Source organism: Capra hircus, chromosome 16 (assembly GCF_001704415.2).
Source record: "Capra hircus breed San Clemente chromosome 16, ASM170441v1, whole genome shotgun sequence".
NCBI classification, from domain to species: domain Eukaryota; kingdom Metazoa; phylum Chordata; class Mammalia; order Artiodactyla; family Bovidae; genus Capra; species Capra hircus.
The window spans coordinates 60,650,704-60,675,660 of NC_030823.1; the positions used below are offsets into that span (position 1 = coordinate 60,650,704).

Consider the following 24,957-nt stretch of genomic DNA (forward strand, 5'->3'; position numbering starts at 1 on the left):
ATGATGCGATGAAGCTGAGATCCAGGAGGACCAATGAGTAGGAGGCCACTGCAGGGGTCCAGGGTGAGTGATAAAGGCAGGAAAGGATGTGAGTCCCAGGTGCTCATCAGTAGATTGGTGGCGAGGTGCTGCTGGGAAAGGCAGGAAGAAGTATGGTCCTTACTTAGGTGGCCTCTGATAGACAAGGGCCTGTAGGGTCTATTTACACAGGGATCTGAAACTCGGGTCACCTGGCTCCAGGGGGCCTGGTGTGAGATTTGTGCAGGTGTTTTCTTGAGCTGAGCAGGACTTGACCACCAGCCAGTGTGTCTCAGAGCAAAGGCTGACAACAGAATATGAGGACTCTTCCTAGCATAGTAATTGTTGTCACAGTGTTTGGGGACCGAGTGTGTGAGAGGGGCTGGGGAGGGGCAGATATAGGAGACAGCATTGGAACAGACTAGATGGCGAGACCAAGGAGAAACACTAGTGTTACTCTGCTAAATTTTGTCCCAGCAAGATGCTTAGGAACCCTGAGTGAACACTTCTGAGAGGAGGAATGCTTAGAAACTCTGACTGCAGGTCCCACACGGTCTCCATGGAAACTTATGCTCTTCCCATTAAACCTTTATAACAAATGCAGTACTGCCACAGTTCATCACAGTTCACCAGATGCCCATGATGGCCAGACTCACTTCTAAACACACACCAGGACTTCGGTATTATCCTTTCCTACAGTCCTGCGTTTAACAGCGTTTCGTCTGAACTCAGACGGAGACAGGCAACAGAGGCAAAGCCGAAAGTAGAGAAGGTCGTATTCATTTTGTTCAGCACTGTGTTCAGGATGGGGATGGGCCTGTAAGCTTCTCTGCTTTGCTGCTGGACTCCTGAGGAACCTGATTTGGGCAACTTTGGGTTGTAGTTTTCCCTGAGCGCTGTGCAGGACCGTGCCCCGGGGTGGACGGGTAGGGCTGGCGCGCCCAGGGAGGAGGCTTGTACCTTCCCCTCCTCCTGCTCATGACCTCTCTTCTGCCTGCCCATCAGAGATGGGCGGAAAAGCCCAACCCTGGACCCGAGGATGACCATCGCCTGCCGAGACAACCTCCAGAATGGGAACACGAGTGACTCCTCCAGCGGGGAGTCCAGCAGCGGGCAGTGGCCGAAGCGGGGCGCCTCCCCTTCCCACGTCCGCTTTGAGGATGAGTCAGCCCGGGATGCTGAGTCCCGCTACCTGGAGCGGCTGCAGCAACGTCAGCGGCCGGTGCTCAGCACGGCGGAACAGGGTCCCCTGCGCTCCAAGCCCGACCTCGCCGACTACATCCAGGGGGGCTGCCGGCGCCGGGACGCGGGCGCGGGCGCTCTGCACCCGTTGCTGGGTGGGCTGCAGCCTGGGGGCCTCTCAGCGCCGCCGCCCGCTCGGGGCAGCGGGAGGAGGTGCCGAGCCTGCGGCCACTGCATCGCCTCCGACCCGAGGGTCCTCCGGGAGCGCGAACCCGCCTGTGGGAGGGAGGGGGCGGCGGCGCAGCCCCTCAGCTCTTGGGGTCTGAGCGCCCAGCTCCGGCTCCTCTCCGCAGCTGAGCCCCGGCTCCACACCGAGTGGATTCGGGAGACGCACATCGGGGACCAGGCGCTTCCCGAGGAGGCGGACTCTGCCCTGGACAGCACCGACACCTCCGACAGCTGCCGGACCGACAGTGAAGAGGCTGGGACCTCTCAGCCCAGCAGGGCCCGCCTGCGGGCCTGCAGGCCTCGGGGAGGCCACAGGTGGTTGCGCAAGGCTGAGATGGAGCCGCCCCGGAGCCCTCAGGCCTCGCACGACCTGCCTGGGCTGGAGCTCCTGGAGGTGTCAGATGAGGTGACAGAAGGCGCGGGCCAGACGACGGCAGGGGCTCTGCTCCCCAGAGAAGATGCTTTCTCTAAGCCTCCTGTCCAGGACTTGAAGAGGGCTTTCCCCGGGTCCCCGTGGCAGCCTGCACCAGGGCTGGAAAATCACTGGGCTCACCCCGGGGATTTTCCGACAGCCTACTCCATCGCCTCTCCCATGAAGCTGGGGTCCTCGGGGCCAGGCAGACAAGGCCCGGTTATAGAAAGCCAGGAGTCTCTGGGAACTGACTGCCCACAGCAGAGTGGCGCAGAGCCCTCTGCCCACCACCAGGCCCGACAGCTGTCTGCTTCCCTCTGCCCTGACGGCTGGGTGCCGACCCCTCCCTCTTCAAAGAAAACGGCCTGGCCCGTGTCTCATAGGAAGGCAGCGCTGGCTGGGCTTCGCAGGCTGGGCAACCAGGGAGAGCCCATGGACAGCCCCTCACCTGCTTCCAGAAGCGCAGTTCCCAGGACCCGTGAGCTCACCCCGCCACAGCCCCAGCCCCACAGCCCCCACAGCAGGCACCCCCTGCGGGCCCTGTCCACCAACAACTGCAACAGCAGCGCGCCTCAGGGGCTGCAGGAGCCCTGGGGAGGAGCCATCCTCGTGGGGGAGACGGGTGCCCGAAGCCAGGAGCCCGCAGCACCGCTGGAGGACCGCAGAGATGGTAAGGGATGGCCCGGGGGCTAGGGTGGTGCTAGACTGGAGATCATGGGCTGGGTCTGTGGCCCACCAGGCACTTAACTGTTTCGTCTTAATGGATGACAGAGCTGTGCATTGCTCCTAGCAGCTCCCAGAGCCCGGCAGATGTTGAGGAAGTTGGCAGGGTCTGTGAGCGGGTGCAGGATTTGACATCAGCCTGGAGGCAGATTAGCCAACTCCCCCTGAGGAGGCGGTGGTAGGGGTGCTAAAGGAGCGCCAAGCTCTGTGGCTGGGGGAGGCCTGGGCTTTGAGGGATTTTTACTACCAACAGAGCAGAAAGAGGCAGCAGCTCCAGGATTTACTACTTGCTTACAGCAGCAAATGCCAGATAATCCCATGGCTAAGGTCCCTCCCCTTCAACATCGTCACTTCATAACATTCATTCAGTACAGTCTGAGTATCCGTTACAGGCCAGGCACCATCCTAGGCCCTGCAGGGGATGCATAAGTGAATTAATTCAGCAAGAGTCTACCCCCTGAGACCCTCGGCGGCCAAGCAGGTGTGCTGTCCGGATGACACAGTGACCAGTAAGCAGAGCTCCTACAAGGAGTGCTGGGGTTGTTCTCTGGTACCCTCCTAGAGCCCCAAGCCTACTGGGCACGCTGGTAGGTTTCTGCAGGCAAGGCTGCTAAAGGCCGGAGGGTATCCCCTCTGCCCTTGGAAGGCGTCCTCATGTCATGGGCAAATCAAATTGTGAGCTTCCCTGATGCTATGATCTGAGTTGAGCAGCTCGGCCACTCACTCTTAGGTAGAGGTAGCAGCCTTGCCTTCACGTGCCCGCGGCTCTGGCAGCCCTGGTGCTGTGATGGCTTGGGAGGAATCCAGGGCTTGGGAACAGTGAGGTGGGAGAGGCCAGAGAGGTGACGGGCCATGCTGAGCTTACTGAGGATGCAGGTGCCCTGCACCCGCCCCACCTCGGGGGTGCTGCCACCCCTCTACTGCACATGGGGAGCCAACGCCGCCCTATCCCTCTTGTACTCACAGGAACCTTGAGGAAGCAGGCCCCACCCCGAGTTCACGCCTGCCCTGTGGTTTTCCTCCCTTGGGTGGGCTCTAGGCTGGCTGCCCCTACCCACTTCCTGTGGGGCTCCTATTTTGAGAGTTGCTGACCTTTCTGGCCAACCCAGCCTTCCCCTGCTGGAGCAGAGGGCCAGGTGAGGCTCCTCCTCTCACCACGAGGTCCTGGGCTCTTCACATCAGCCCTCTGTCTCCAGTTCTCCTCTCTAACCTGAGGATATCATTCGAACGCATCTCCTAGGAGCTCAGGCAATAATCTCCGTAGAGGGTTTAACTCTTGCCTAGCGTATGACAGATGCTCTAGAAAGGGTGGCTATCGTTTAGCTGTTAGACTCACAGCCAACCAGACTGTGGGTCTTGTCCCAGGAACACAAATCCCCCCTGCCCCACCCCACCACCATATATGTCTCTCTCTTTTCTTTCATTGGAGGAAAATCGATTTACAATGTTGTGTTGGAGTCTTCCATTGTTGTTGTTGGTGGTTTAGTTGCTAAGTTGTGTCCGATTCTTTTGTGACCCCATGGACTGTAACCCACCAGGCTCCTCTGTCCATGGGATTCTCCAGGCAAGAATGCTAGAGTAGGTTGCCCTTCCCTCCTCCAGGGCATCTTCTGTCCTGAGGATGGAACCCGTGTCTCCTGCATTGCCAGTGGATTCTTTATCACTGAGTTACCAGGGAAGCCCTTGGTTTCTGCCATACAGCAGTGCAAGTCAGCCATAATTATACATATATCCCCTCCCTCTTGAGCCTCCTCCAAGACCCTGATCCCACCCTTCCAGGTCATCACAGAGTGCCAGGCTGAGCTCCCTGTATAATATAGCAATTTCTCATCAGTGCTCTGTTTTACACATAAAACAGGAAGTGTATATATGTTGATGCTACTTTGTCCATTTGTCCCACTCTTTGCTTCCCCCACTGTGTCCACAAGTCCTTTCATATACCTCTTGATACAGGCAGGACATGACTTATCATAAGCAGCCTTTTACTTTTAAAAAAATAATTTATTTTTATTTTTGGTTGTGTTGGGTCTTCACTGCTGCGTGTGGGCTTTCTCCAGCTGCAGCAAGTGGGGGCTACTCTTGGTTGCTATGCATGGGTTTCTCACGGTGGTGGCTTTTCTTGTCTCCAAGCACTGGCTGTAGCACATGGGTTTCAGAAGCTGCAGCATGCGGGCTTGGTAGTTCCGGCACATGAGCTTTAACTGCTCTGTGGCATGTGGAATCTTCCCAGACCTGGGATTGAACCTGTGTCCCCTGCTTCGGCAGGCAGACTCCTATCCACTGTACCACCAGGGAAGGCTAGCCCCTCATTTCACAGGTGTTTATTCCTCATCTGCTGCGTACCAGGTGCTATGCTGGGGGTGATGGGCTTCAGCCCAGGGAAACAGGACCCCTCCCTGCTGCGTGTGGGTCTCACCACCGTGAGGCTCTCGTGGGGCTCTCGTGGGGCTCCCGCTTCCCTGCATCTTCCTCTGGCTCTTCTGCCACTGTTGCTAGGACTGCCCCCCTCGCCCCCATGACCTGTGGGGGTGGATCAGTGACACTGGAGGAATGCTGTGGTGGTTGTAAGAGGACTCCAGGGCTGTCTTGCCTCAGCAGCTGTTGGCACCATTAGCTCCGTGGGCATCTCCTTCTCCCCGGCCTCAGAGGAGCCCAAGTCCAGCCAGGAAGCAGAGAGAGGGCTGCGAAGGACAGAGCCGAGTTCTGTAGGGCGCGTGTCATCCCGGTGAGTGACCCGAGCGACAGTCTTGACTTGGGAGGTTGGGGGTTGGGGTGCTGGGTGGGGAAGGAGCCCCCCGGACAGGCAGCAGGATAAGTTAACTACTCCCAGATCCTCGGAGGGCTTCTAGATTAGGTGCAAGCCTGGCACCCCAGCACTCCGTTCCCTGCCCTGTCCAGTCTAGTGTGCGTGCTTATTCATTCCCCAAGCTTTCTCTGAGTGGCCTCAAGCTGCAGGTGCTGTGCTGGGCACAGCTGTGCATCCAGCCCCAGCCCTCCAGGTGCTCCCAGGATGGGCTGTCTGTCAGAGGACTTGCTCCTGACCCTGGGGTGGGAAGCATCCTTTCTCCACTACACATCATCCCTGGTGACACGTGGCCCAGGGCTTCACATGCTACTGCAGCCAGACCGCCACCTCCTGCCCCGTGTGTGTCCCAGAACTCCGGATTTGTGCACCCAGTTCCCCCAACATCCCCACTAGGGTGCCCGAAAGGCCTAGTGGAACTCTTGATCACTCCTCTGATGAAAGCTGCTTCCTGGGGCCCTCCCCCCAGCAAACACACAGCACACCGCCATCCCCACGGTGCTCGCGCTCCGCCGTCTTGTCTGCCTCCTCCCCGTTCCCTCCCACCCTCACCCACTGGCACGTCCTCTTTGGCCCCTACAGCCACCTGCATGGCGTTCTCCTGGTCTCAACGTGTTCCTTCTTGGTCTCAGCGTGTTCCTTCTTTCTGTGCAAACCTAACATTCCCTCTCTGCTCTCTGCCTTCCTCTTGCCCCTTCAGTTCCTTCTCCATGCAATGGTCTGAAGTGTCCTTTGAAAACCTTAACAAAGTGATGCCATTTCTCTGACTGAAACCCCAGTAGTTTATCCTTTCACTTACCTTGCTGCTACTGCTGCTAAGTCACTTCAGTCGTGTCCAACTCTGTGTGACCCCATAGATGGCAGCCCACCAGGCTCCCCCGTCCCTGGGATTCTCCAGGCAAGAACACTGGAGTGGGTTGCCATTGCCTTCTCCAGTGCATGAAAGTGAAAAGTGAAAGGGAAGTTGCTCAGTCATGTCTGACTCCACGACCCCATGGACTGCAGCCTACCAGGCTCCTCCGTCCATGGGATTTTCCAGGCAAGAGTACTGGAGTGGGCTGCCATCGCCTTCACTTACCTTACCCTGACGCAAACCCCTTACCCTGACATAGCACTCAACGTAATTCAGCTTCGCTCGCCTGTCAGATCCCTGCTGATCCCTTTCCTCATTACGTCAAAGTCCTACAGGCCTGGCCCCATTATGTTCTCGAACCCACCACACAGTGAGCCTCTTTCTGCCTAGGCCTGTGGTTTCAGCTGCTCCCTCACCCTAGAAATCTCACCTCCAGGCTGGGCAAGATTGACTCCTTCCTGCCATTCAGCCCTCTGTTTAAATGTCGTCTTGTGAGAGAGTCCTTCCCCAGCCACCCTGTCACTCTCTGCTTCACCCTGCTCACCGGTCACTCAGAGGGCTTCTCCCTTTTTTTACCAGCCTGTTGTTCATAAGCTCCCAAGTGGAAGGGTCTGGTCCATCTGGTTTATCCCATACCCTCCTTATTTGCCACATGCCAGTGCTGGCAGGAAGCCTCGCAGAGGTTCTGAGCAATCCCTGGGTGAACGGATGACTGGCGAACCCATAGTTGGCTGTGACCCTGAGGGTCTTCTCTGCTGCCCAAGCTGAGGCTCCTGCAGAAGTCCACTTGGCCTTTCTGTCTGCAGCCTGGCTATCACCTCCTCCTCGAGGCCGGGGTGCTGGCCCACCTGGGCCCCACAGGACCCTAAGGTTCTTGCCTCCCCCAGCCCTCTCCCACCCCCCTCACATCCACCTTTGCATTTCAGTGCCTCATCTGGGGTCAATGAGGGCCCCAGCCCACCCTCTGCCGCCACTTCTGACAAGAACAAGAAAAGCAGCGGAAGCATCGCCTCTGCCCTGGGGCTGAAGAAGTTCTTCTCGGCGCTGAGTCAGGGCACGCGGCCCAAGATGGGCAAGTCCCGCAGCTACAGCGTGGAGCAGCTGCAGCCCCCGGCGCCCAGCCTGGCTTCACACACCGGCACCCCCAAAGTGAAGAGAGCCCCGTCCTTACAATCCCTGCATCTGGTGAGAGTCCCAAGGGCCCAGCTGAGGGGTGTGTGAAGGCAGTGGGGTGGTAGCCACCACTGAGATGAAAGGTAAAGGAGGAGAGAAGTGCCAGGGGTGCTCCTGAGGAGCCCAGGGTGGGGAAAGGGACGCTCCTGGCATCCCCACAGTCCATCCGCAAGATGTGGACTCCCTGGACACGGTGCAATGAGAGAGTTTTGTCCTTTCACCCCACTGCCCCAGCCTGGGCTCAGCCTAGACCCCTCCCCCTCCCTCACTCCGCCACCTCTGCCAAGGCCTGGCATCAGCTGCTTGATTATTCTGGAAGCTTCCCCGTGGCCACAGCCACTCTGTTAGTCTAGCACAGATGACTGCACACCTGGGCTGCCTCCTCACTGGCATCCCTGCGCTGCCTTTCCCCATGTGGCTTCCAGGAAGGTCCTTCCTGCATACAAATCTGGTCTTGCCGCCAACACCCCCCCCCCCCGCCCCGCCTTGTGGAACATCCACCATTGGTCCCTTATCATCCCCAGGGAAACACTTTGAGGCCACTCAGCATTGCCAAAGGATTTCTATAATCTGACCGCTTCTGTAATCTGACTGATCATTCCCCTAATACTCAACCCCAGTTATCCTTGACCTTGCAGTTCTGAAATCAGGCCACAGAGTTTGAACCTTCACCTGAAATATTCTTCCCATCTTCTCCACCTGCTAATGCTGTTCATCCATCCATACTTAAGGCACGGCTTCCTTCAGGAAACCGTTTCTAATTCTTCCTTGGGCTGAGCTGGGCACCTCTGCTCCAGCTTCCGTTCTCATCCTGCGCTTTCCTCCTTCATCGAACTTGTCATGTAGTATTTTGGTTTTTGTCTGTCTCCCCTCAGTGGAATGTGATTCGCTGAGGGAACACTACTTGATCTTTAGATTGGAAATATTTAGTATGATAATTAGCATAGTAGACATACGCAGTACACAGTGAATGAGTGAGTGAGTGAACACAGGGCAGCCTGCTAAAGTTCCCTTCTCATGTGCTAGAGGATACCAACAGCAAACCAGGAGCAGCACCTAACTCTCAGCTAGGTCTCTGAAAGTGCTATTCTAGTCCAGGTTTTCCAGGTATCAAGTCTGTTCTCTTCCCCGCCCTTTCCCCTGGGCAGAACAAAGCAGGTAATTGTGGTTTAGGGCATTGGAGCCTTTCATTTTTCAGTCTGAAGTAGGGAAGAGAATGCAGGCTGAATGAACATTCCGTTGGTCTTCTTGCATCACGTATAGTATAAATATTTGCTGGTTGGATGAAGCTGGAAGGCAAAGAAACAAAAGCAAAATGATCTCAAGCTGGGGACAAAAGCCTAGCGTGACATGGAGCGCCAGGAATTCTCTGCTTTTCTCCTGAAGTTAGATTTGTCCCTGGTGTGTCTGAGCCATGGTGCTCAGATGTATGGCCATCAGAGGTTCAGTCTGTGTACCCAAGGGAGATGACAGCCCATTATCTGCCATGTAATCTGAGTGGGCCGAGTTAGGAAGTAAGCTGGCCGAGAAAGGGTGGGAGCAAGTGCCGGGAGGACTGAGCAGCAGAAAGAATTGTTCAAGAACTAAAAAAAGAACATACAATAGGGCTCCACCTCACCCCGGTATATTCATGACCTATCTCAGGGCACACCCCTTCCTGTTGCACTGCCAAGCGTGCGTGGTGAGAGTGCAGACGGGCTTGGTTTCCACTCTGCCCTTCTAAGTAGGCAGTGAGCATCCTCACCACGTGGGCGGCTCCCACGTCCTCTAGTGTCTGTGGCTCGTTCATTCCTCCCTTTTCCCCTCCTCCCTGCCTTTCCACTCTTGAGTTGAACATGACTTCTTCCAGGAAGCCCTCCAGAACTTCAAGGCAAGCTCAGGGCCCCCTCTTGAGCTTCTAGATGATACAACTTCCTGAGAGCACGGATTCCCAATGTGATAAATATTGTGTGCAGTATTTGTTTAGAAGTCTGCCTCTGCCTGCCTCCCACCCGCTCCCTCGGAATAGCCTCCTCACTGGGTCAGTTTCTAGAACACAGATCGGACCTTGTAATTATTCTGATTACTATCACTCAGTGGCTCCTCTGCAGGTCAGATGAGGTCTCTCTGGGTCTGGCCCTTGGCTCCAGCCCACCGCCCATCACCTCTGCAGCCCAGTCCCCCAGACCACAAGTATGTTCCAGAACATTCATGCCTTCTCCCATCTCTGTCTGTCTGCCTCTACTGTTTCTTATGCCTGGAACTGCCCCCTGCTGTCTTCATCTGGAGAGCTCTTGCTTCAGGTGCTGCGCAGGCAGCGGCTCCTCCAGGGCCCCGAGGCTTCCCTGCACAGCGTCATCCATGCTTCTAGCCTCACACTTACAATATACACTTAGGGCTTCTGACCTGTCCATGCTCACCCCACCCCCACCGTGGTGTGAACTCCTTCAGGGATGTCAGTCTTATCCATCATGCAGTGTTTTTAGGTGCATACTTGATAAAATTTTTAATGTCAGTGATCATAATAGGGATACGAAAGAATCACAAACTAAGATTTCAACTCTAAAATTGTGTTCCTTATTCTGTAATTATTTGATTTTACCTTTTTAAAAAATGTATTTATCTATGACTGTGCCGGGTCCTCACTGCCTCACGTGGGCTTTCCCTGGTTGTGGTGAGTGGGGTTACTCTCTAGGTGCACCGCGCAGGCCTCTCACTGCAGGGGCTTCAGTGTTTGAGTGCAGGCTCTAGGTATGCAGGCTTCAGTAGCTTGATGCACAGGTTTATTTGTCTTATGATGTGCGGAATCATCCCGGACCAGATGTCGAACCCGTCTCCTGCGTTGGCAAGTGGATTCTTAACCACTGGACCACCAAGGAAGTCCTACCTTTTTTTCTGGATCAAGGAGAAAGTTAGATTTTCTTAATCAGTGAGATAATTAGCACTATCATATTCAGTTGTTATTTCAGCCAACACATTTTTTTCATTATCTGAAGCGTCAGAGTGCCTGCATAGGCCCATCTCTTGAAGTAAGTTATGGTTATTTTGTTAAGCACTTTCTTAGCAGGCCCTCAGGTTCATGGTTGGAGTTCCCTCTCTGTCAACCCCTTGGTGGTGGTTTAGTCACTAAGTTGTGTCCGATTCTTACAACCGCATGGACTGTGGCCTGCATAGTCCTCTGTCCATGGGGTTCTCCAGGCACGAATACTGGAGTAGGTTGCCATTTCCTTCTCCAGGGGATCTTCCCGACACCAGGAATCAAACCCAGTCTCCTGTATTGCAGGCAGCTTCTTAATGAGGGAATCCCTGTCAACTCCTTGCTGCTGCTACTGCTGCTAAGTCGCTTCAGTCGTGTCTGACTCTGTGCGACCCCATAGATGGCAGCCCACCAGGCTCCCCCATCCCATCAGATGGCTTTTCTTACCTGCAATATTGGGTCTTGCCCACCAGGTGTCACCCTCTCGCCAACATCGGAAAGCCACCTCCTTTCAGAACCTCCATTCTCTGCTGAGTGGCAAGGCGGACAGGTCCAACCTCTACCTGGTGGGGGAGCCAGGGGATCAGAGTGCAGCTGACAGGTGAGAGTGGGCAAGTGTTTTGGAGGGGAGACCCAGAGCATGGGCGGCGGAGCTATACACCTGACTCCTCCCTGCCTTAGCAGCATGGCCCGGGGAGGGTCCCTTTAAAAGAGAAACCGGGGCCAGCTACCTGTGCCTCAGGTACCTCAGGGGTCTTAGAGCCCACACCTCAGTGCCCTTGCCCTGAGCAACTGCACAGGGGTTGGGGCTTCTGTAGAGTTGGAAGGTTTGATTTCTCCATCCCTTTACTATCTAACGACATCCTGAAATCTGAATGTTCAGAGAGCTTCCTTGGTCCAGCTGAAGATTTGATTAAAGACCCAGAGACAGGGTCCCCAAAGAGGTCCTTGCCCCTTGACCAGGCCTGCCTAGAGACACCGCCCTCTCTGATGAGACCCGCTAGGCTAGCTGCTCTTACCAGGGTCTCCACGGAGGGACTTCAGGGGGTCCATTAATTCCTGCAATTTTTTGTGTAAAATTAAAAACTTCGTCACATTCTCAGAGAGATCTCTCCAATTAAAATGATTAAAAACCACTGATGGAGGGGGCTCTGTGGAACCTCACACAGCTGTGGGCACCCCCGAGGCCCGGCCCTGGCTGGAGGCCTCCTCTAGGCCTGGAGGCCCCAGTGCCCGCCCCCTTCGCCCTCCCTCGCCTCTCGCCCCTTACAGGCCGGGCAAGGCGCCAGCCCGGCGCGCCCTCAGCGTGGAGGACGTGAGTGCCCCCGGCCCAGCGCGCGCCGTGGGCCGCCTGGTGGAGGTGTTCCCTGACGGCACGAGCCAGCTGCAGCTACAGCGCCCCCCGGAGGGCACTTTCGGCTTCAACGTGGCCTCCGGGAATGGACGCAGGGACTCAGGTAGGCCCCCGCCGCCCTGTTCTGGCTCCACGGCCCCAGGGCATCAGCAGGCCGCAGCAGTGCCTTCTGGTCGTGGCCGTATCTGTTTTCGGGTTTTCACCGAGCAAGAGCTCCAGACTCAGCCTCTCAGTGAAGAGACTGGAATTCTCCCCTCCAGGCGGTGGAGATGGCAGGCTTGCTCCACTGTCCCTCCGTCCATCTTGAAATCAGAATCCCGACTCCCATCTTTTCACGGGAGAGTCAGAGGGAGGTTGTTTGTCTTGGCTGGCTCTCCGGATCTCTTTGATGTGGTTGGTGTGGTTCCCTTCCTCTAGCTGCGGAGCGTGTCCGCGCCCGTGGACCGTGCCTGCCTGTCTGTGCACCCAGGCCCCTCCCTCAGGGCAGGCTCCTGCTGGGGATGTTCACATGGATCCTGGCTCCAGGCCCCTGGCCGGGCGGCCTGCTAGGTCCCGATTCAGCAGTGGCAGGATCAGGGAGGGTCTCTGGACGTCCTTCTGCACCCTGGCTAGTTCTCAGCCCTTCCGCATGAATGTTTCAGGGAAAAAATGACTTGCCTTTACCCAAGGTCTGTCGGCTAGGATCCACCACAAGGCAGAAGTGAAGATCGTTCAGTTGTGTCTGACTCTTGGCAACCTCATGGACTATACAGTCCATGGAATTCTCTGGGCCAGAATACTGGAGTGGGTAGCCATTTCCTTCTCCAGGGGATCTTCCCAACCCAGGGATGGAACCCAGGTCTCCCGCATTACAGGAGGATTCTTTACCAGCTGAGCCACTAGGGATCCATCACAGGGCAAGGGACCTTGAGAGGTATTTCTCAGCTGAGATGAGTAGGGAAGGCAGACAGACATGCAGGAGTGGGAAGGAGAGGAGAGAGAGGAGGAAAAACAGAAAGGCAGACACAGACACACTCAAAGCTGCCCTGGATGGATTGTGCCGTGGTGGGTTTAGCCCTTCTGTGCTTTGATCTCCTGAGTCAAAGCCATTTAGGTGGCAGAACACTACTGCTGCTGGGGTTGCAGACTGAAGTGAGTTCTTGCATATGTTCCATCATTTATCTTTCAACAATATATGTTGAGCATCTCCTAGGTGTTGTAGATACTGGGGACAGAGCAGTAAATGGAACAGATGAAATCCTTGTCCTCAGGAGTATACATTCTCATGAGGGAGTTAGACTATCTGCATAAATATATATATATACAGCAGGATAAGGCCCCAGGGCAGTGAGTTGGGAGTCCTGATGGGGCAGCTTTTCTGAGAAAAGACCCCTGAGCAGACAGACACTGGCATGAAGTGAGGGTGGCCCCATGTGATGTCTGGGGCAGTGAGTTCCAAGCAGAGGGAACAGTCCATGCAGGGCCCTCAGGGCTGGAAATGAGCTTGGCCAGTGGGAGGAACTACAAGGAGGTCAAGCTGGACAGAAGGGGGTGAGGGGGAGAGACTAAGCTGAGGGTAGGCAGGTTGGGGGACAGCTGAGCCTCAAAATGTGGGAGAGAGCCCGAGCTGAGCTCAGAAGGGGACATCTTCGTTGAAATGAGACAGGAGTTACCAGGGGCTTGGAGCCGGGACTGACATGCTCTGATTTAATGCTTTTACCAGGGTCCCTGGCTGCTGTGTTGAGAATAGACCCTAGTGGGATGCAAGGGGAGCCAAGGAGCCCAGTTTTAAGGTTATTTCAATAGTCTGGGAGAGACATAGTGGCAGCGGCTTAGACTGGCACGGCCGTGGAGGTGGTAAGAAGTGGCCAGGTTCTGGCTGACTTGAAGGTAGTTTTGACTATTTGCTGGTAGGTTTTACTTGAGTGTGAGAGGAAGAGAGGACAAGAGTCTCCCGACTCTGGCCCTCGGGAGGGTACCCATCTGTCCTCGCAGGGAGATGGTGAATGTGAGCATGTGTTGACCATTGTAAAGCATTCCACAGGCTGTTAGCCACTCTGCCCTTTCCTCCAGCTTCCTCTACCCTTCGGTCAGGCCCTGCCAGAGGGGCAGCATGCAGGCGTAGGTTAGACGACAGAGCATGGTTTGTACTCCAGCGCCTCTGCTGTCTGTGTGACCTTGAGCAGGTTACTTATCCTCTCTGAGCCTCTAGTCTCTAATTTGTAAAATGAGGGACTTCCCTGGTGGTCCAACTATTAAGACTCTGTGCTTCCCCTCTAGGGGTTATAGGCTCAATCCCTGGTTGGGGAACTAAGATCCCACACGCCAGGCAATGCGATCCAATAAATAAGTAAATGCTGCTGCTAAGTCGCTCTAGTCTTGTCTGACTCTTTGCGATCCCATGGACTATAGCCCACAGGGCTTCTCTGTCCCTGGGATTCTCCAGGCAAGAATACTGGAGTGAGTTGCTGTTTCCTCCTCAGTGGCTGTTTCCCGACCCAGGGATCGAACCCACGTCTCTTATGTCTCCTGCGTTGGCAAGCAGGTTCTTTACCACTAGTGCCACCTGGGAAGCCCATATGTAAATAAAGAACATCTAACCTGTAACCTGGGTCGGGAAGATTCCCCTGGAGAAGGAAATGGCAACCCACTCCAGTACTCTTGCTTGGAGAATCCCATGGACGGAGGAGCCTAGTGGGCTACAGTCCACGGGGTCACAAAGAGTTGGACATGACTGAGCGACTTCACTCACTCACTCACTCACTCATTCAACCTGTAACATCAAACTAACGAAACCCTGCCTGGAAAAGTCATTTCAGTGGGGTATATAGGAAAGTACCTGGCACTTGTATTCCTTCCCTCTTCAGAAAAAGAACGTGTATTTGGGGAGTAGAACTCCAGACAGAGGGCGGGTGGCGGGGGGAGGGGGCCCAGACACGATCTGTGTCAGCTGCCAATGTGAGCTCACGCCCAACCAGGCATTCTCCTGTGCCCCCCATCCTTCCCACAAGTCCCTTTAGGCCTCTTTGCTGGCAGTGGGACTCCTTCCCCGATCACCCGTCACGGACTGCTGATGGGCAGGGGTCTCCAGTGACCAGGAGCTTCTTGGGCTCTGCCTTGGCGTACTCTGCGGGCACCCCTTGCCTGGGTGGGTGCCAGCTCTTCCCTGTCCTGCCCAGGTGGCACCCTCCTCTGGCCACTGCGGTTGGCTGTCGGCTGTCCTGCAGAGATGCCCTCACCCTTGGAATGCGGCTGGTACTGGTGCGTCCTTGCCTCAGGCCGTGCTCCAGCCCCCCTGGGTCACTTCTGGGCCTCAGAGGGGCTGTGAGTTGGGGCTGGTTTGCATTCCTCACTGAAACATCATGATGTGGGTGTTCCTTGCTGGCTGTCACATCTAAGCCTGTACAAGCACATGAGAACGGCAGGCTTCGCCTTCTGCTTCTCATTGAAAACAACACAGAGATCATACATCCTGAACACAGGCCATTGCCAGCAGACGATGAATGTCTACAACAGCCTCTCTGTCATATTTGTGTCATGACTTCCAACTGTGAAACGTACCCTGGAGTCCCCCCTACATGGCAGGCGTGACAGCAGTGTCTGGTCCTCCGACTCCATTCTTTTGGGTTTCTTCATCCCTCCCCACTGGCATGCTCTGCTGGACAGCAGCCATTTCTGCAGGTTCCTCCCCTGCCTCCTTACCTGCCTTTCCCCCCGCCCTACTGCCAGCACGCAGACAAGGCAGGCAAGCAGTTAAAGAACCCAGAAAGAAGAGGGGAAGGCTAGGGCAAGGGCTGCGAGAAAAGCCTTGTGCAGCCAAGATGACAGGCCCTGCCAGGAGGGAGCCGGCCTTGCGGGAAAGGATCAGTTAAGCCAAGAAGCACTGAGAGCGAGTTCCACAGCTCAGACCAGGAAGCAGGAACATGTCAACAGATTGGCTTTGCTAAACCCAAGAGCTGCAAACCTTCGGGTGCCTTAGAGGAGATTGCAGTGCACATTCAAACCCCAGTTTTCAAGGGTGGGCTTTGAAAAGCTTGACTTCTCTTGGGACCAGAAGCTCTTATGAGGCTGGGTGGGCTGGAGAGATGACTTCACACGCATCCAAGATGTCTTAAAAGGCTTCCAGCTAGAGAGGAGATGCTCTTTCGGGTCCCTTCTAAGAACATTGATTTTAAGAAGAGGAAGTAGAGAGCCGGGCGTGGACTGGATAGCTGCTAAGTGTTTCTAATCAGCCAGCTGAGCTCAGGCTGGGGATCACTGAGGATGCTTAAAGCCACACCAGCATGTCCCAGGGCGCCCTGCAGGGGCCGTCACCACACAGGCTCCACAGCCTGCAGGCTTCCTGCTCTGCACACCTGTGCTCACTTAGGGCGATTTGGTGGGTGGGGGGCACCCTTGGATGAGGGACACCCAGTCCTCCCTGGAAAAGCCTGTGCTCCGTTGCTCCCTCAGGCAGAGACAGCTGAAGGGGAGGGTTTGAAAGGTTTTCCGCAGAAGTTGAGGCAAGAGGGGCTCGGTCAGCTGGACTGTCGTACACTGTGTGGCCAGGGAGCCCAGCCCAGCCAACCCGAGGCCCCCACAGCCTGCTCCGCTGACATGAGTTCCTCAAATTGAACTGTGGAAAGAAGGAGAAGCAGCTCCTTCCGAGGTTCACCCTACCTCAGACACCCAGGAAATGGTCCCAGCCAGCTGGGGCCCCTCGGGGGCACTGGACGGGAGAGTGTACGCAGAAAGGAAAAGTGAGCCACTATGACTGTAAATGGGGGGTAGAATTTCTATGGGGTCTTCCCTCATAGCTCAGTTGGTAAAGAATCTGCCTGCAATACAGGAGACCTGGGTTCGATCCCTGGGTCTGGAAGATCCCCTGGAGAAGGGAATGGCAACCCACTCCAGTATTCTTGCCTGGAGAATCTCATGGACAGAGGAGCTTGGCAGGCTACAGCCCATGGGGTCACAAGAGTCGGACAACTTAGCGACTAAACCACCAACCCAACCAACCAGAATTTGTTTCCTGGGCTTTTGCCCAGATGCCTCTGAATTCTAAGGATCCATATCCAAGGAAGACTGAAGCCAGGGCTGGTCCTAGACAATCCGGTGAGGCAAACCAGGTTTGGATTTGACTTCAGCCTGTTCACTACTCCCTGGGCTTCCCAGGTGGCGCTAGTGGTTAAGAACGTGCTTGCCAAGGCAGGAGACATGGGTTCGATCCCTGGGTCAGGGAGATCCCCTGGAGAAGGGAATGGCAGCCCTGGATAGAGGAGCCTGGCGGGCCACAGTTCCTGGGGTTGAAAGAACTGGGCATGGCTGAATGACTAACACTTTCTCTTGTTTGTGACTCCAATGATACCATCCACCCCCAGCTACTTGAGGGCAGCAGCTGGGTCTTATTTGTGAATCCCCACCTAGAGCAGTGCCGGGCATGTCATAGGTCTCAACATTTTCCTTATTTTATAATCAAGACTTCTCCCAGAAAAAGATAAGATTAGCTCATTCACACTGAGGTATACATGAATAATAACAGCTTAAGGCATTATTTGTATCAGGGGCATTTTAAAAGAGAAAAAAGGAAAAATGAAGTGGAGGCGGGCCTGCTGTATCTATTATAAAGCGAGTTGTGGTTGTGAAGTGGAATAATGAGGGAGTGTGCGTGTGTGCGTGCGTGTGTGAAGCACCTTGTATAAGCATTTGCCTCCCCTCCACGCACCCCCCCCCCACCACGCCACCCACCTGGTCAGCATTCCACAGAGCTGCGTGTCTTTGATTTGGATTTCCTGCGTTAACTCTCCTGTTTTCCTTTGCAGGGTTCTACGTGCAGGAGATGGCTGACGAGAGCACAGCCAAGCTCTACTCGGGGCTGCTGGGGGTGGGGGATGAGATCTTGGAGGTGAACGGGGCCAAGGTTGCAGGGCTGGGCTTGGCTCACGTGAGGGAGCTCCTGGCCCACGCGGAGAGCTTGTCGATCCGGGTGCTGAGGCAGAGGCCTGTCCCACGGTGACGCAGAGGTGCCTTGGCCCTCACTGTTAGCACCACCCCCCGCCCAGTGGAAACCCCGAACCGCCCCCAGGGGTGGCTGGGAATGTGCTACACAAAGCTGCTTTGTCTACTGAAAATGAACATAGTGGCGTGCAACCCCTCGGGCCTCGGTCGGGCTTCTGTGACTGACCATCCTTGCAGAGAGAAGGAGCCTATTTGTGTGTTTTGTTTAAGGAAGTTAATTTATGCAGAAGCAGGGAAGGGAATGGGTCTCCCGCCCTGACCAGGCCTGAGGTGGGGTCACTGTCTTCTGGCACCTTTGTTGGCAGCAGGAGGAGAGAGATTCGGTGGGTCCTTCGGTTGGTCCCTAAGCAGCATCGCCTTACCCCCAGGCCCCACACTGTCAGGGGCTCCCCCAGCTCCTCTCACTCCAGAGCCAAAGAAAGTACCTGGCCATATTGGCCTTGAGCCTGCCTTTTTCAGTCTCGTTCCTCCCAGCTCCCATCTGACGCCTTTGCTCTTTTTCCAAAAATGGACCAAGTGTCTGGGAGTCACAGCCTTTACCATATATCCCAAACCAAAAGTCGGCAACATGCGTCTGGTGTGAGAACAGCTGAGAGATGTTATCTGGTAGTCAGAATATTAAAGATTTCTGGGAAATCTTTATAATATATGAGGTTGAAGGAACAAAATGAAACCGAGACCAACTTTAGGGAAGTGCAGCTGTGGCCAGTGGGACTGGCCAGAGCAGCCCTGCCCCGCCCCGCCCTGACCTCTGCTCCCGCCCAGAGTGAGACTAGGGCCGCTGCAGCCTGGCTGTGAGGGGCTCTGTCTTCCTTCTCCTGGGGCCTCGGACAAGGCTGCAGCTGGTGCCAGGCTGTCCCCAGCCACAAGCTCTCAGCCCAGACTCCCTGAGGGCAGCTGTGGGTGGGTTGCTGGCAGGGAGATGGCAGGGCATGTGAGCAGAGGGAGGGGCCATCCCGCCTGGCGCTTCCAGGGTCCAAAGTGTTGGGACTTTCTGGAAGTAGTCTTAAATTATTAAAAAGCAAAGCCGAAACGTCTCCCACTCTTGAGTCGCTAAATTTGGGGCTGAATGTTCACTTGACCTTCACTAGCCTGGCAGGGGCCTTGGGAGGAAGGGAAAGGAGGGCACAGGCATGGCAGTGGGCTGTGTTGGCATGCTAGAGGCAGGGGGTGGGGAGGCCTCTAGGGTTGGGGTGATGCCGGGGTTGAGGCGGAAGCCTCCAGGGGTTGATCTTTGGCTGGAAGAGGAGTCCTGGGCAAGGTGCATTTAGGAGCAGGAAACAGATGGGAGTTAAGGGTCCTCAGATGGGATCAGCGGGGGTGGGCAGCCCTGGGCTGCTGGGGGCAGACTGTGGTGAAACATTGCAGAATCAGGTTACCGTGTGTGTGGCTGCAGCTCTTAGCAGGCGTGTTGCTGAAGGAGACTTGTGGCCTGAGAGAAAGATGACTGGCAGTGGAGGGGGGAGGTCAGGTAGTCGTGTGTGTGTGGGCGGGGGGCGGTGAGTGTGTGTGGTGAGTGTTCTTTCCCAGGAGACATGTGGTCTGAGAGAAAGATGGGCAGTGGAGGGGGGAGGTCAGGCAGTCGTGTGTGTGTTTGTGTGGTAAGTGTGTGTGAGGTGAGTGTGTGTGTGGTGAGTGTGTGTGGTGAGTGAGTGTGTGGTGAGTGTTCTTTCCCAGGAGACATGTGGCCTGAGAGAAAGATGACGGGCAGTGGAAGGGAGACGTCAGGCAGTCGTGTGTGTGTGTGTGTGTGTGTGTGTGTGTGTGTGGTGAGTGTATGTATGGTGAGTGTGTGTGTATGTGTGAGTGTGTGTGTGTGTGTGGTGAGTGTGTGTGTGGTGAGTATTCTCTCCCAGGAGACATGTGGCCTGAGAGAAAGGTGACAGGCAGTTGTGGGGGATGTCAGGCCGTCGTGTGTGTGTGGGGGGTGAGTGTCCTCCTCTCCTGGGGCCTTAGCAGCAGCAGCCAGTTAAAACCCCTCTTTACTTCCCTGGAGGCTAGAGGAGAAGGCCAGCTCCCAGAGCCCCCAGCACTGCAGGCTGGGGAGGCTGTGCCGGCCTGGGGTCAGGGTGATGGGGTTGAGCAGCGGGATCAGTGGAACAACTACTTGGGTCTTCCAGGTGTGAAGAGGGTGCTGGGGTAACTCAGACACCAGCCCAGGGCCCCCTACAGCATAGAAATGGCCCCAAAACAGGAACTACAGGAGTGGGGAAACCCTGGTATCTCCTGCACCCCAACTCGTGGCCTTGTGTTCATAAGACTCTGAGGAAATTTCATGTTGAAAGGTGCTTCTAGAGGTGAAAAGGCCCGCTGTTTTCTCTGTCTGGTGAGGATAACCAGGATAACATGCCTCTTCAGCCCCAGCTGGGAAGTGGGGTGCTTGGGCTGGGACTGAGTAGGGGAAGGTTTCTAAGGAGCCCTGAGCAGCAGCATCTGTTAGATCCCAGGTGCGGGGTCAGGCTTCTAACACATCTTATTTCATCCTTAAACTAGTCCTGCCAGGGATGTCCCATCTATTGTCTTCCTTCACACAGATGGAGAACCAAGTTCAGCAGTGATGACAGGCCGTTCAGACCTAGTACTCTGACTAGGGGCCCACTCTTCCTACTGCAGCCCCTCCCCCTGTCCCCCATGCCAAAAAAAGGCTGGATGGAAGGAGGAGGGAGGGAGGCGCTGTCGGCTGTGTGTAACGTAGACCTGCTTTACTGTAATTCCACGGAGGCCGAGGGTGCTCCCTCCTGGAGTAAAGTGATGCTGGGCCCCGACTTGTGTGGTTAGGAGGGGGCTTTGGATTCTCCAGCCTCCTGTCTGACCTTCCCCATCTGCTCTGCCTGGGGAACTGCTGACCTGGAAAGCTAGGTCCAGCCCTGTGGCATCCACCCCTCCCACAGGGCCATCAGAACCTTCTTACTTAGAAAGTGTTAGTCGCTCAGACGTGTCTGACTCATTGCGACCCTATGGACTATAGCCTGCCAGGCTCCTCTGTGCATGGAATTCTCCAGGCAAGAATACTGGAGTGGGTTGCCATTCCCTTCTCCAGGGGATCTTCCCAACCCAGGGATTGAACTCGGGTCTCCTAAACTGCAGGCAGATTCTTAACCAGCTGAACCACCAGGGAAGCCCTCGTGTTAACTAGGAGCCAGGCCATGGGCCATGCAGGAGCTCAGATGAGAAAGATGGGCTCCACCTTACTTGGCCAGAGGCTAGGGGAAGACTCAAGGCAACACCACCTGGCCTGATGGTGCAGAGAGGAGGCACCTGGTTCGCCCTGGGATAGAGAGGCTGACAATGATCTGAGATTAGCTGGGGGAGGCCTGCTTAAGAAGGGGAGGAAAGGCTCTTCAGTAGGGTTTTGTGATAAGAGGAGGAACTCCCAGGAAGGTAAGGGAAAGGATGTTCAGACACAGAAAATAAGCAGCATGTTCAAAAGTATGGATTTCTCCTGAGTCTGACCTCTATCCCTCCTGTGGCTGTGTAAGCTGTGTGTCCAGGTGTCTCTCCGTACAGGTAGGCACCTGACACTGCGACCACACAGCACAGAAAATGGCCCCGACTTTGGCTTCAGGCGTGTCAATATCCTTAGGACAGCCAGGAGCTGTCCTCAGCTGGCCGATGGCAATCTCGGAGCCCCCAGCCAGAGCCGCGGGTGTTGAGCTGGTCTGGCAGGTCTGTAGAGGAAGGATGCCGATTTGGACTTTTTTTTTTTCAGTTCAGTTCAGTCGTTCAGTCGTGTCCGACTCTTTGCGACCCCATGAATCGCAGCACGCCAGGCCTCCCTGTCCATCACCATCTCCCGGAGTTAACTCAGACTCACGTCCATGGAGCCCGTGATGCCATCCAGCCATCTCATCCTGGGTCGTCCCCTTCTCCTCCTGCCCCCAATCTCTCCCAGCATCAGAGTCTTTTCCAGTGAGTCAACTCTTTGCATGAGGTGGCCGAAGTACTGGAGCTTCAGCTTTAGCATCATTCCTCCCAAAGAAATCCCAGGGTTGATCTCCTTCAGAATGGACTGGTTGGATCTCCTTGCAGTCCAAGGGACTCTCAAGAGTCTTCTCCAACACCACAGTTCAAACGCATCAATTCTTTGGCACTCAGCCTTCTTCACAGTCCAACTCTCACATCCATACATGACTACTGGAAAAACCATAGCCTCGACTAGACGGACCTTAGTCAGCAAAGTAATGTCTCTGCTTTTGAATACACTATCTAGGTTGGTCATAAGTTTTCTTCCAAGGAGTAAGCGTCTTTTCATTTCATGGCTGCAGTCACCATCTGCAGTGATTTTGGAGCCCCCAAAAATAAAGTCTGACACTGTTTCTACTGTTTCCCCATCTATTCCCCATGAAGTGATGGGACCAGATGCCTTGATCTTAGTTTTCTGAATGTTGAGCTTTAAGCCAACCTTTTCACTCTCCTGTTTCACTTTCATCAAGAGGCTTTTTAGCTCCTCTTCACTTTCTGCCATAAGGGTGGTGGTATCTGCATATCTGAGGTTATTGATATTTCTCCCGGCAATCTTGATTCCAGCTTGTGTTTCTTCCAGTCCAGCGTTTCTCATGATGTACTCTGCATATAAGTTAAATAAGCAGGGTGACAATATATAGCCTTGACATACTCCTTTTCCTATTTGGAACCAGTCTGTTGTTCCATGTCCAGTTCTAACTGTTGCTTCCTGACCTGCATACAGATTTCTCAAGAGGCAGGTTAGGTGGTCTGGTATTCCCATCTCTCAGAATTTTCCACAGTTTCTTGTGATCCACACAGTCAAAGGCTTTGGCATAGTCAATAAAGCAGAAATAGACTTTTTTCTGGAACTCTATTGCTTTTTCCATGATCCAGCAGATGTTGGCAATTTGATCTCTGGTTCCTCTGCCTTTTCTAAAACCAGCTTGAACATCAGGGAGTTCACGGTTCACTTATTGCTGAAGTCTGGCTTGGAGAATTTTGGACTTTTTTTTTAGGGTCGCCTTTTCTCGATACTGGAGGGGCAAGAGCGCGTCTCCTGGGCAGAGCGCCGCTGGATGTCTCTGGCTTGAGGTCCGAGGTCTGTGGAGGGCGCCCACCAAGCCTTCCCCTCCAGGCTACTTTGTTCCAGGTGGTGGTGGTGGTTTAGTCGCTCAGTCGTGTCCGACTCTTGCGTCCCCATGGACTGTAGCCCGCCAGGCTCCTCTGTCCGTGGGATTCTCCAGGCAAGAATACTGGAGAGGGTTGCCATTTCCTCCTCCAGGGTATCTTCCCGACACAGGAATCAAACCTGGGTCTCCTGCATTGCAGGCCGATTCTTCACCGCCTGAGCCATGAGGGAAGCCTCCGGCGCTGCCTGCAGTCCGGTCTGCCCTCCCCGCCCCTCGGCGGCCCCGGTAGCGCCGGCAGGAGGATGAGGCCGGCTGCTCTCCCAGCCGCCTGCCTGGGTCAGCGCCCCCGCCTCCCGCGTCTCGGCGCCTCCCGGTCCTCGCCTCCGTGGGGCCAGGGAAGGGCCCGGGCGCTGTCCCCTCGGGGAGGTCCAGCAGGTCGGGGCGCGCTTAGACCGTGGGAGGGCTGGAGTCTGACGGGACTGGGGTCTTGGGGGTTTTACACGCCCGCAGCCCGCACAGCCGGGACGCTCGGCTTGGCGCCCGCTTTATCCTCCAGGAGCGCACCTTTGGGGACGGGAGAAGGGGAGGAGGGCAGCCTGGGGAGCTGCCCGGAAGACCGCACCCGGCGTTGGCAGGGGGACGAGCTGGAGCCGATGGCGGGAGGAGCGAGGTGAGGCTGGGCGGCAGGCGTGTCGGGGCGCGAGGGTGGGGACCCGGTGCGCGCAGTGCCCCGAGCACTCTCACGCGGCCCCAGTCGAATTTTGGAAACCAAGGTGGACCTGGGAATCCAGGGACGTGCAGTCACTGTGCCGTCCCCAACCCTTCTCAGCCTGCTCCTCAAATACCCCAGAGCTCTGCTGGGGACAGGAAGGTCACAATCCTGAATCCTTACAGTGACTCAGCGAGGGAGGGACTACTCATCTTCGAGTTGCAAATTAGGAGTCTCACACTCATAGGTTAAATTACTTATTCAAGGTCACACAGCATAACAGAGGCAGGATTTGAACCCGGCCCTCTGCAACTCCCAGCCTGCGTCTGCCCCTCCTGCGATCCTTTGGGGCTCATCTCTGGAGGCCCCCAGCCACCCTCCCACCCCACCAGCCCCCCACCCCCAACCCCTGAAGCCTGTGATCAGCTCTCCAGGCCCAGCGCTGCAATGACCTTCACTATGGCAGGCCTGGGGGCTTGGCTTCGGTTTTCCTTCAGGGAAGTGGAGCTGGTGCTCCCACCTCCTGGTGGGGGGAAGGGAGTAGAGCGGGCAAATCATTTTACAGAGCAGTGTTTGTGAACTGCAGGCACGACTACTAGTGGGTCACAAGATACTTTAAAGAAAGACCAGCATTAAAAAATAATTAACAGTGCTTCACACAAGGCAAGGTTAGGTTTTGTATGGAAAATGCTCCTTTAAGACGTGTGTGTCCCAGAGTTGTAATCTGAAGCGTGTTCTGCCCTGAGGGTGGCATAGAACCATCTTTGGGGCTAAGGCTGGGAGGCTGGCCCCTCCATTCTGCCCTCAGGGCCCAGCGCTGCCCAACTTAGAAGCTGCTGAAACCTGGCCTGAGGGCTCATGTGAATGCGCCCAGCCCCTGGGAGCAAGAGGCATCCTTGCTCCTACAGCCCTGTCACCGTGAGGAGGCCTGCACCCGGGGTGGGGCATTGTGATGGGACAGGGCTTCCTGGTCCTCCAAGCTGGCCACCGGCAGCAGGATTCCCACAAGGGCAGTTTTTGGCTTGAGCTTCAAACTTCAGTTGCTGGTTTCTTGGTTCCACTGCATCCCAACTCCACACACTCACTCATCCACCCATTTATCTTATTTATGTGTCTTTGTTGGGGCAGTCTCCCCCCTGTCCACCCATGGACCCCAGACAGCCTTCAGATATGTTAGGTGTGTCCACCCGCAGAAGCATTCCGTGACACTGATGCCGAAAACTTGTGCACCAGTGTCGAATCTGGAGACAGAATTTTGGGTGACGTAGAAAAGAATGCTGCAGTCCAGGGGGTCACAAAGAGTCAGACACAACTGAGCGACCGAACTGAACTGAGAAAAGAATAGCTTTATTGCTTTGCCAAGCAATGGGAGACACAGCAGACTTCTTTCTTTGAAAACTGTGTGTGCCAACCTGGAAGGATCTGGTGCTGAGTTTTATAGTAATGGTTCAAGGGTGGGATTGCTGATAAGACTAGGGTGTGTCCAGGGCCTGAA

General features: G+C 55.4%; 1 protein-coding gene across 5 annotated transcripts in view; it reads left to right on the forward strand.

Annotated features, from left to right (window-relative positions):
- The window catches only part of KIAA1614 (KIAA1614 ortholog), a 43,930-nt gene extending 24,791 nt beyond the window's left edge, over positions 1-19,139 (forward strand). Inside the window, exons 5-10 of one of the 5 annotated variants that reach the window (XM_018060673.1) lie at positions 1,024-2,510; positions 5,162-5,288; positions 7,146-7,404; positions 10,822-10,949; positions 11,621-11,805; positions 17,483-19,139. In XM_018060673.1, the coding sequence (XP_017916162.1) occupies positions 1,024-2,510; positions 5,162-5,288; positions 7,146-7,404; positions 10,822-10,949; positions 11,621-11,805; positions 17,483-17,676 (2,380 nt within the window). In that variant the 3' untranslated portion in view covers positions 17,677-19,139. Of the gene's footprint in view, positions 1-1,023; positions 2,511-3,529; positions 3,953-5,059; positions 5,289-7,145; positions 7,405-10,821; positions 11,806-17,482 lie in introns of those variants that run through there. The other 4 variants (XM_018060674.1, XR_001919318.1, XM_018060675.1 and 1 more) reach the window with 4 other exon arrangements.